The 12,029-nt window shown below is 39.5% G+C and overlaps 1 gene segment (V, D, J or C); it reads right to left on the reverse strand.

Annotated features, from left to right (window-relative positions):
• Positions 1-10,426: 10,426 nt before the first annotated feature.
• LOC103258442 lies at positions 10,427-11,132 on the reverse strand. The segment is given in 2 exon segments: positions 10,427-10,935; positions 11,039-11,132. Coding segments are annotated over 2 exon segments (555 nt in total).
• Positions 11,133-12,029: the final 897 nt, after the last annotated feature.

Consider the following 12,029-nt stretch of genomic DNA (forward strand, 5'->3'; position numbering starts at 1 on the left):
GGTGTTGCTCAGAAAGCAAAAAAGGGTGTAACTGTGTCTTAACAGATCACAGTTTACTATTTTTGATTGTCCATTCACACCACTGTACACACTGAAGGGAATCCACTGTTTTTCCATCCGTATAATCCAGTGCCTGAGTAGTAAATGATCATTGATTTTGCTGAGTGAATGAAAGAGAGAAAATGTAAATTTTGGTCATTTCTCAATAATGAACTCCAAGAAGAGCTTTTAAAATTATAATACAAATTGATAGTGATGGAATGTTTGCAATTTACTTCATAAAAAGATGACCCTTACTTATATACAATATACAAGAATTTCCTCGACAAATGAAAGAGGAGTGAGTAGGGGGAAAAAGAAAACCTTACATTTCTAATTAGTCATTAGTTTATGCAGACAGTAATTCCAAAATGCTACCAGCTGTTCTTTGTGTAAGACCTTAGGAATATAGTAGTAAACAATCAAATGTGGTCCCTACCCTCATGGAGTTTCAGTGCAGTAGAGAACAAAGATGCAGTCAAATGACTGACACAATAAATGCAAAATTACAACCAATGATTGCTATGTTCATGACTGGGTAGCCGCGGAAGTGTATTTAAAAGAATGTCAAATAGAAATTTTTTTTTGGCACAAGGTATCGACTAAAGTCCTCTCAGATGATGACTGTATAGAAGATAAATGGTCATTTCCTCTGAGCAATAGGTAGCCCAAAAGTCACTAACAATACAATCACCTACCTCCAGGCCATACAAGAAAGGGCTAAAAAATATTTCTGAAAGAAGAGTCGTTGAGAGATTTCTTAAATTAAATTGACAAACATGCTCTCCTGCTCCCCACACATTCAAGTCAAATATATGCTTCTGTTGGAGGCTGGGGTTGTCTGTGTCAGAAGAGAATTAATCTTGCTCCACGCTTGGGTGCTGAGCTGTAGAAATGCACCCTCACTCCACATACCCACAGGAACAGAGTGCCAGAGGGCTTCCACTGCTTTTCCCAGGGTTTCAGGGCTTCTGTAAAGCTGTAACTGGTCACTGAGTCTTGACAACAGAGCACTGAGTGGGAGGAAGAAGCAGAAGCAGCCAGCAGAATGACTTCCAACAGTGGGACAAGGCTTCCTGCGGAGCAAGCAGATGTTGTGCAGCTAAGCTTGAGTCACCCTGGAAGGATCCTGTTCAAAAAGGTTTGCCTGCCAGGACGAGGAATCTTCAGGGAAGAAATTGAGAGGGATTACCAAGGAAGCATGTGGAAAAGAAATTGCCTATGTCAGGAGTTCCATAAAGGGCATCAAAGAACTCCTAAGGTGACAACTGCCTGTCATGGCAGAAAGGGGCATGTAATAGAAAGAGTTTGAAGGCAATGATGGAAAAACAAATCAAAAGCATCTTCTTCCTTAGTTAAGGTCAACGACTCACAATTCTCCATCAGCATTGTCCCTTCTTTCCTCTGCCAGGTGGTGTTTTGCTCAGTTCTGTGTCTTCCAAGGAGAAGACTAATTACTGGAGGTAAAATACAAATTAAATAGAATAAAGCTCCTTGCAATGACAGTAGAAGTAGTTGGGGGGGGGTGCGGAAGCTGAAAATTGGAAAATAGGGTCCCAGAGGAAAATGAGTTATCTGAAAGTGGATCTGTGTGGAATGAAAAGAAAGGCCAGAGTTGAAAAACAGAAATGAGAAGGTGAAATGAGGAGGCCAATTCTGAATGAATGTTTAAAGGCTAAAGAAAAGTGCCCCAAATGTCTCAACTATTTCTCAAAGATAGATGAATTAGATCCCATTAGACTGGAAGTTGGCTTCTAAAAGAACTTGCCTTTTATAAAATTTATTTTACCATGTGCAAAATACATTTCACACATTATCTAATGTACTCTTAAAATAAACACGGGGCGAGGCGTAAGCACCTGGAGAAGGAACACAAGGGCAACCCTCCTACCCAGGACAAAGGCAGTGTAGGGGTGAGGGCGTGAGGAGTCACCATGCATGGAGTGGAGGCTCAGCTCTATTCTGGGCAGCTGCCCTGATCCTGGCCTTTTTCTAGAACAAGAAATGTCCCTTTGATAGTGAGATCGCCAGCCATCAAATTCTGAGTAGCCTGTTTCAGGTCCATAGCAGCTCCTCTTTCTTCAGTGACTTGGGTGATTTCCCAAGATATAGGATCTAAATAGTGTTTGCTTCTTGTACCAATGTACCCATAGATTAGTTATTTCACAGGTGAGGAAATGAGAACCCATCAGAAGCATCTATAAATCCTGACAACTAGTCTACGTGGACAGAACTTAATCTACTTTACTCCTAACACCCCAATGACTACAGCATATATTTAAAAATTGAAACTATTCCCACCATGCATCTAGCCTAGTTCCGTGTTCATTTGTAACGCTCTTTATCAAGGAAATGAATTACATGCTCCTCGCTTGTCATACAATTTCTCTTACTGCTTTCACACACAGTTTTTCCACACTGCATCTTTAAGTTGCTGGCCATTTTCCCTTCTTCCTCCATCTTCACACAACTTTGAGTTGTCTACATTTTAAATTATGTCCCCATCCATGCCTTCGCACCAGGTGTTTCCCTGCAGTCTCAGCCACCAGCAGCAACTCCTCCATCTAGGACACTCTGTCTCTGTAAACCGCCTCTTAATCACTCTCCCTCATCTTCTGTGATACTGGGCAGCCTGGCAGAGTCCACATCCTTTTTTCTTTCCCTACATAGAAGGAAGTTTGAAAGCAAAGAGTGATATGAGATTAATCACATACACATGTCTTTTCTTTGCCTTAAAGCTCTCTTTCATGGAGCAAACACAGACTTTTTTAAATTGAAGGCATTGTAGTAGCTGAAGCTATATTTTTCTGTTATTTTTAAACAATCTATTGACTGAGCATAGACTATGCTCCATATAGCAATATGAGGAAACGGAGACTAAGAAGAATAAGACATAGTCATTACTACGAGGGGTTTCCCACATGAAGTGCAGATAAGAAAATGTTGTCATCAACATAATATAAACAGAATAGGATAAGCCTCAAGAGAAGTACAAAAGGGGGTTATGAGATACTGAGGAGAGCACGTTCAAAAAACTAGAGGGAATGTATTTGAGCTGAGAGGGTCGAGTGGCAAGGGAGAGAGACAGGCTTCCAAGGAGAAAGTAGGCAGAAGGAGAGCCAGTTGGGATATAAGGATTCTTGGGGAACAGCAAACAGCCGATTCTGAATCTGAGAATCAAGTTCTGAGAGTCAAGTATGCAGGAATAGGCAAGAACATGCAGGCTAGGAATTCATAAAATTCATAATGTCAGTGGGTGGTGAGCAAGATTAAAGAGAGGTAGCAGGATTAAAATGTATCAATCAACCTGTTCAACTCAGTACCACTATAAGCATTATAGTATTAAGCATGTAAACTGTGTTCTATCAAAATAAATCTGTTATTAGAGTTGTTAGGAAGTATAAGATGACATTCAGTCAAATGTCTGTCCTAAAAGGATATGTATATTACCAGCTTATAGTAATTACAGTGTGGAAATATTCACTTACCAGAGTGAACTCCCTGAGAATGATGTTACTATTTTTTTTATTTAGAAATAATTTCAGAAACTTGCAGCATATCTGAGTCATTATTATGCATAGTGGCTGTTTACAAGTTTATTAAGACTGTTTCATGAAGCAGTTTAGATAAATATCTGTGCAATCTTTTTGTTTTATTTTATTAAAGATACTAGCCAGTCACTGCAGCTGGGTCACAGTTATGGTCACCATTTAGTTATGCAGAGATAAAATTTTAATTTTCCTATAATTGACTCAACCCACTTTGGTTTCATACAGTTCAGCATCTGCTAAAGTGAAACAGACCTGAGTCTGGCTACTTCAAGGCAACTTCCTCACTTTGGGTCTAAAACTTTGACTCTCTTAGGCAAATATTTCAACAAATGCAATATTTCAGTTATTCACACTGAAAGTTTAAACTTTGTCTCTGGACTGAGTCCCACTCTTAAAGATGCTCTGCCCTGCCTCATTCCTGGAATTTGAGGGAGGGCAAAAAAATGGCAAGAGGACACACACATTGAGAAGGAGCCTCTGGCCTTCAGTCTTGGCTGACGTGCCCAGAGACATCTCTTCTTACTTGGTTTGGGGTGTCCTTTACTGCCAGTGAAACTGTTGCTGATGCCAGGGCATCTCTGGGTATCTGCAATGCATCATGATTGCAGATAAGTTATATCTTCCTCAAAAGGCAGAAGTTTCTGGCCTGCATTTTGCCTCTTAATTCTTAAAAATTCTCTGAGGATCTATGGAATACTTCTGGGAATCCTAGAGTCAAAGTGAGTGCTAGCGAACTCGCAGCCAGGGCTCTCCTAATGCAGTCGCTGGTATCACAGCGGCTGGACTTGGACCCTAGTGATCACCAGCAGGCAGAATCCAAGTGTCATATACTCTCTTTTTTTTAATCAACTAACCCTCCCTGGAAAGAAAATGTTGGGAGAGGCTGCCTAAGTGGGGCTTGTAAGAGGATGGCTAGGTCCCTAGTGCAAAACCCGGTGCTGCAGCTTCTCTACATCATCCCTGGCTCTTCCCAGGTCACATAAGATGAGCACTATTGCTTTTTTTTTAAATAAAATGGACATGTTTCACTTCTATAAAGCAGCATCAAAGAAATGTCACCCTAGGCTCTCCCTCACCATTGAAGCCAGAGACAGACGTCCAGCTCCTGGGGTTGCATCACCACTTTAGCACATGACAGGGCTCTTGCAATGGCTGCAGAGGTACTACAGAAGCAAATTCCCAGGAAGAGGACAAGAGAGGTACTCCACCACCATCGTGAAGTTGGGGCAGGAAATTGCTCCAACTTGCTCACCATGGAGCAATAGAACCAATCTCTATGACTGGTGGATCAACAACTCAGGGATTGAACATGCCCCAGAGGGAATATCCTGGGAGTACAAACTTCAGAGGGACATAACAAGTGCTGAGTTCCAGGTAAACCACCCCTTACCCTGACCCATCTGCGGGATAAAAGATGTGGCCATAAAAGGTTGAGGAGGAACTCCAAAGAGATCAGTGGTGAGTCTTGGGCTGACCCAAACCCCCTCCTCTCCAGCAGTCCTCTGAACTCCAGACCCACAAAGCAAGGCCACGATTCAGACACATATATTAACCTCAAAGCCAAAAAAAACAGCCAGAAAAGAAAAAAAAAACTTTATAAAAACCTCAAGACAAGGAGAAACAATCACATTTCAATAATCAGTCTGAATGTGAATTGACTAAATGCACCACAGAAAAGACATAGAATAGTAAACTGGATAAGAAACCATGACCAAATTAATTGCTGCATCCAGGAGATTCATCAGATCACAAGGGATGCACACAGTGAAAAGTTAAAGGATGAGATACAAATTTCCAGATGAGTGGATTGCCTGAGCCCGCGGGTTTGAGACCTGCCTGGGAAACTTGGCGAGACCTCATCTCTACAAAACATCAAAAATTAGCCGGGCGTGGTAGCATGCGCCTGTAGTTCCAACGACTTGGAAGGCTAAGGCAGAAGGATCGCTGGAGCTCAGCAGGTCGAGGCAGCGGTGGCCGGGAGCAGCCACTGCACTCCAGTATGGGCAACAAAGTGAGACTCCAAGTCAAAAAAAAAAGAAAAATTTCCAGGCCAATAGATTACAAAGAAGGCAGGAGTTGCAATCTTAATATCAGACAAAATACCTTTAAGCTATCAAAATTTAAAAAACATGTAAAAGGACACAACATATTAATAAAAGGTTCAACCCAACAACAAGCAATAGCCATTCTAAACATATATGCACCCAACACAGGAGCACCAGCATTTATAAAGCAACTATGAAATAAACTAAAAAAAAATACATTGATTCTATTTTTAATACTATTTTATTTTAAAATTGTGGGGTACAGTTAAGAGTTAGGTATACAAATATGCATTGTGCAGGTACCCTTCTTGATGAGGTGTGCCCCCCATCCCCAGACAGATATTGACTACCGTTAATCCTACTCCCTTCCCCCCTTCCACCCATAGTTTCCCAACACTATTATAGCATTGTACTTGAATACCCCACTTACAGCCCTAGATAGGTCATTGAGACACAAAAACAACAAGGATATCCAGAACCTAAGCTTGACTCTCAAACAAATGCACTCTATAGATACCTACAGATTATTCCATCCAACAACTAGAGAATGCACATTCTACTCATCACCACATTAAACATACTCTAAAATCAATCACATTCTTGGTCATAGATCAAGCATAAACAAATTCCATAGACTGGAATCTTGCCATGCACATTCTCAGACCACAGGGGAATAAAAATAAATATTGACACCAACAACATTTCCCTAAAATCCACAAGGACATAGACACTAAACAGGATGATGCTGAACAATGACTGGCTCAACTCTGAAACGAAAGCATAAAATAAAAGCTTTCTGGAAACAAATGAATGTGAAGAAACATCTTACCAATACTTTGGGGATGCCATGAAATCAGTTCTCAGAGGGGAATTTATATCTCTAGGAGCTCACAAAAAGAAAACAGAAAGTCGAAAACATCACCTACAGAAGCTGGAAATAGAAGACCACCGAAACCCCAACTTTAGCTGAGGGATTCAAATCACCAAAATAAGAATCCAAATATGGGGCATAGAAGAAAAAAAAATCATGTAAATCAACAACAAAACAAAAACTGAATCTTTGAAAGAATAAACATCATTGATGGGCCCATAGCCAAAATGGACAAGAAAAGAGAGAGAATGCCCAAATAAACACAATCAGAAATGCAAAAGATCAAATCAAAACTGATGCTTAAAAAATGCAAAAGATTATCAGAGATTACTATGTACACCTTTATGGAAAAAAAATTTGAAAACCTAAATGAAATGGAAGAATTTCTGACATCACAAAATCTCCCTAGGTTGAAACAGGAAGACATTGAGACACTCAATAGACCAATAACAACCCAGGAAACTGACTCTTGCTATAAGAAATCTACTTCAAAAAAAAAAAAAAAAAAGATAGGATAGAATGAATTTCCAGCAGCATTCTATAAATGTATAAGAAGGAGCTGGTACCTACTCTATTGAATTTCCCCTAATCATTTTAGGAAGTTAATATCATACTGATACCTAAATCTGGTAGGGATCGCCACCCACCCAGAAAAGAACTACATGTCAATACACCTTCAGAACATAGATGCCATTGTCCTCAACAATACTCGAGGAAATTGGATCCAAAAACACATGTCAGAAAGCATACACCATGGCCAAGTAAGATTCATCCCCAGGATGCTGGGCTGGTCCAACTTTGCAAGACCATAAATGTGATTAAATACATCAACAGATGTAAAAACGAGAACCACATGATTATCTAGATTAAACACAGAGAAAGCTTTTGATAAAATAAATAATCTCTTCTTGATAAAACCCTCAAATACTTAGCTATAAAAGGAACATGCCTCAAAATTGTAAGTGCCATCTATGATAAACCCACAGCTACCATATTGCTAAATGGACAGAAACTGGAAATATTTCCCACCGAAAACTAGAAGACAAGGTTGCCCACTCTCACCCCTCTTGTTCAATATTGTGTCAGCAGTCCAGACTGGACAATTAGACAAGATAAGGTAATCAGGGGAATCCAAATAGGAAAAGAGGAAGTCAAGTTATCCCTCTTTGCTAATAATATGATCCTATACCTGGAAAGTCCAAGTGACTCTGTCAAAATCATGCTTGCCCTGATAAAGAACTTTTGCAAAGTCTCAGATTAAAAAATAATCACACAAAAGTTAGTTGCATTCCTATATGCAAGCAACAAGCAGGGAGAAACCCAAATTAAAAGCACAATCCCATTCAAAATATCCAAATAATAAATGAAATTCATCAGAGTCTTCCTAACCTAAGAAGTGAAAACCTTTACTATGAGAACTACAAAACTCTACACAAAGAAATCAAAGAAGACACAAAAATATCCCATGCTCATGGGTAAGAAGAATCAACATGTTAAAATGAACATCCTACCAAAGGCAATCTACAGATTCAATGAAATACTCATAAAGTTACCCGCATCTTTCTTCTCAGGCCTGGAAATTTATATGGGAACATAAATGACCACGAATAGCCAAAAAGATCCTTAGCAATAGAAACAAATGGGGAGGTATTACACTTCCAGACTTCAAACTTTACTATAAGACTTCAGTAATTAAAACAACCTGCTATTGTTACAACAATAGGCACAAAAACCAATGGAACAGGATAGACATTCTGGAAGCAAAGCCTCAATTCTTCCACCAATTCATCTTTGACAAAGGTTCCAACAACAATCACTGGGGATAGGAGAATCTATTCAGTAAATCGTGCTGGGAAAACTGGCTGACCAAATGCTGACGATTAAAACAGGAACCCTACCTTTCACCATACATAAAAATTAACTCTAAATGGATCAAAGATCTAAACATAAAACCACAAATATAAGAATTTTGGAAAACACAGTAGATACCCTTATGGGAATTGGAATTGGCAACAAATTCTTATTCAGAACCCTAAAGGTCAATACCTTAAGAAATAAGACAGAAAAATTGGACCACATTAAACTAACCAGCTTCTGGAAGCAAAAGAAACTACCAAGAGAGTAGGGATAAAGTCCAGAGCATGCGAAAAAAAATATTTGTCAACTATATATCTGAAAAAGTCCTAACATCTAGGATCTACAGGGAATTTGAACTTGCTGAATGGAAAAAATAAATAAATAACAGCCCCATTAAAAAGTGGGCAAAACACATGAATAGACATTTCTCACTCGTCATCAGAGAAATGCACATCAAAACTATATTGAGATACCACCTAACCTCAGTAAGAGTGGCCATAATTAAGAAAAACAAACAACAAGATATGCTGGCACAGATGTGGTGTAAAGGGAACCCATCTACACTGCTGGTGGGAATGCGAACTAGTGCAATCTCTCTGGAAAACAGGGTGGTGATTTAGGAAAGAACGAGAAATTGACCTTCCATATGACCCAGCAATCCCCTATTGGGAATATACCCAGAGGAACACAAATCATTCTACAAAAAAAGATACCTGCACACGTATGTTTGTTGCAGCTTTATTCACAATTGCAAAAACATGGAACCAGCCATGTTGCCCATAAAAGCTGGATTGGATAAAAAATTGTGGTACATTTACACAATGAAATATTATATAGCCATAATGTAAGGCAAACATATGGACATCACAGTAATTTGATAGATTTGGAATTGATCCTACTCAGTGATCTGTCCTATCACAGTAACAGAACAGAGTACCATATGTTCTCACTCATACCCAGACGTTGAACAATTAAATACAATAAGAAAGGGACTGGAAGTAGCTGGAAACTCTCAGGGGATGGGTTTGTGATTGGCAGTTGAGGGAAACTCCTATCGGAGGGAGTGGCCTACCTCATTAACAAGGGTACCTGCATAATCAACATTTGTACACCTAACCTGAGTTACACTCCACAGTTTTAAAAGAAAACAACTTGTATTTTCAAATTTATTCCCCAATATTAGACTGCATTCTATTATACATAAACACAGCACAATATTTTAAGACACTCATCCATTATGTCAAAACTTTAAAGATTATATTAAGATTGCCCTCTTACAACATATTTCTAAGATCCTGTTTATAGTCTTCAATCTTGATTATTTTTTGCAAGAAACATCAGACATAGGTAAGTCTAAATCTTACTGAAAGTGACTAACTATACAATGTTGACAACAAATGCAGCAGAGACTCCAGTGGGCCAATTCTTAGGATGTTAAAGAAAAAATGAGTAGGGGTACATGTTTGCTGTGTGATAATTATGTTAGGCATCAAGGATGCATTAAAAAGTCTTGGGCCAGTCGTGTCTGTGCACCTGTTCTAACAGAAGTAATTTATAGTAAGTTTAGGACACAGTCTTTGTGCAATGCTGTGGTTTTCCAGAGTCTTTTCGGATAGTTCTTGTTAATCAGGAATATGTGTCGGGATGTCTCTCTTCATGGCTTTCCATGATTCCATGTGTAAGGGTTTTAACACAGTTGACTTCATTTGGATTCTGACCACATGCTCAAGGTCTTCCTAAATCTACTGGTGAGAAAGGTGACACTGTGCTGGTTTGCACAGCACTGGTCATTTCCACATCCACACACAATTTTGAACAAAGAATCTCTAGATATTGTCCCAATCAGAAAATTCTACAGGAGTCCCTGCCCTGAGATCACTGGAAAAAACTCCCTGTTCTCCCTGGGCTTCCTCAGGACTCTTACCATGGGGTCAGTGGTTAACGTGTTACCTTCTCTCTGAGTGGAAATCTGAATTTTGTGTCTGTGAGAGACAATATATCCTCCTATTACAATGACCTCTTTTCTATATAGAGATCACTTTGACAGGAACAGACATCTAAAATTAGAGAAGTTCCCTGGGGAAACTCTCAGGTGGGGAGGAAATCACAAACCTTGACAGGAAATCAGCCCTTAACCTCCATTTGCAGCTGCCTCTGGGCTTGATTCTGAACAGTGAATCCTGCCTGTCACCTGCAGTTGATTTCAGCCCAAAGTCCATGCAGGGAAGTTTTTGTCTAGTTTCACTCTGACATCTCCTTACTGTGTGTCTCACACAGTAGTATATGCCTGTGTCCTCAGCTTTAAGGCTGTTAATTAGCAGATTCATCAGGTTCTTGGCATTGTCTCTGGAGGTGGTGGATTGGCCCTTCACGGAGTCTGCATAGGTTGTGTATCCACCATGATAGCTAATGGATGAGACCCACTCAAGCCCCTTCTCTGGAGCCTGGCGGACCCAGCCCATGGCATGATTACTGAATGTGAATCCAGAGCCTACACAGGAGAGTTTCAGGGATCCCCCAGGCTGGACCAAGCCTCCCCCAGACTCCACCAGCTGCACATCACAATGGACTCCTGTAAACATAGAGATGTCTTAATTAGAAACTGTCATAAGTCTTCTGTTTCCCTCATTCATTTCCACTCACAAAATCAATATACACAGTTTTCCATGAATTACCTTTTAAAAGAGCCACAAGGAAAACCCAGTTGAGAATAAACTCCATGGTGAGTGGTCTGTGTTCAGTCCTTGTCTCTGAGTGGGAACACCTGGGAATCCCAGGGCTTGGGCTCCTCTCCAACAGCTGGAGAGTCGGAGCTGGGCTGGTTTTCATTACTCAGAGGGTGGGTCTTATTTGCATGTCTCCTGCTGTATAACAAGCTCTGGGTGGGATGGCTCAGAGAGGCAATCCTTCTGTGCAAATGAGAGGAATCTGGAGGAGTTCATTGTCAATGAAAATATTTTCAAATATGCTATTTCTTACTATGTAATTTATTGGTAACAAAACTAATAACTATTATTTTATTTTTACATTTGTACACTATAGATGTATGTTGTTTTTCAACGTTACCTTAATTTTCCAGTGTAACACTGGAAAACACAGAGCTTGGAGGTGTTATGTTATGTGGCCAGGAGCATATTATGATGATAGTCCACTGTCTGAACCTGTGCTTCTCATTCCTGGATATAACGAATTTTCTCAACCTAGTCCAGGAGACCCTGGCATTAATAGTTTGGATGACTGAACTAGTTTTCTGTACTGAGAATAGTTTTTGCTTTTACAGCATTCTCCAATTTTCTTTAAAATGTGGAGAAGTTTAGAACTCATGTAAGTGTATTTTAAGCAGTCTCTTTCATTTTAGATATATTTATTTAGTTTTCACTGCTCTTTGTTAATCTGCTGGTAATTTTCACGTGTAACAAACTTACTGAGTTTAGCTGTCATGTAATAAGTTTTATTTAAAATTTACATTTGATGAATATTGACACATGCGTAGTCCTGCACAGCCATCTCCACAAATTAGTGTTCACAGGCATATATTTAGACAGAATAATTAAGTTCTGATGTTGTCATTATTAATGGAATTTTGAGTGACTATTGTTCACAATGATAAATTGTGTACTTCAATACAGCTAGAAGTGATATCTGAAATATTTGCAGGACAAATAA

Source organism: Carlito syrichta, unplaced genomic scaffold (assembly GCF_000164805.1).
Source record: "Carlito syrichta isolate Samal-C Ts95f unplaced genomic scaffold, Tarsius_syrichta-2.0.1 Scaffold302201, whole genome shotgun sequence".
In the NCBI taxonomy this organism is placed as follows: Eukaryota; Metazoa; Chordata; class Mammalia; order Primates; family Tarsiidae; genus Carlito; species Carlito syrichta.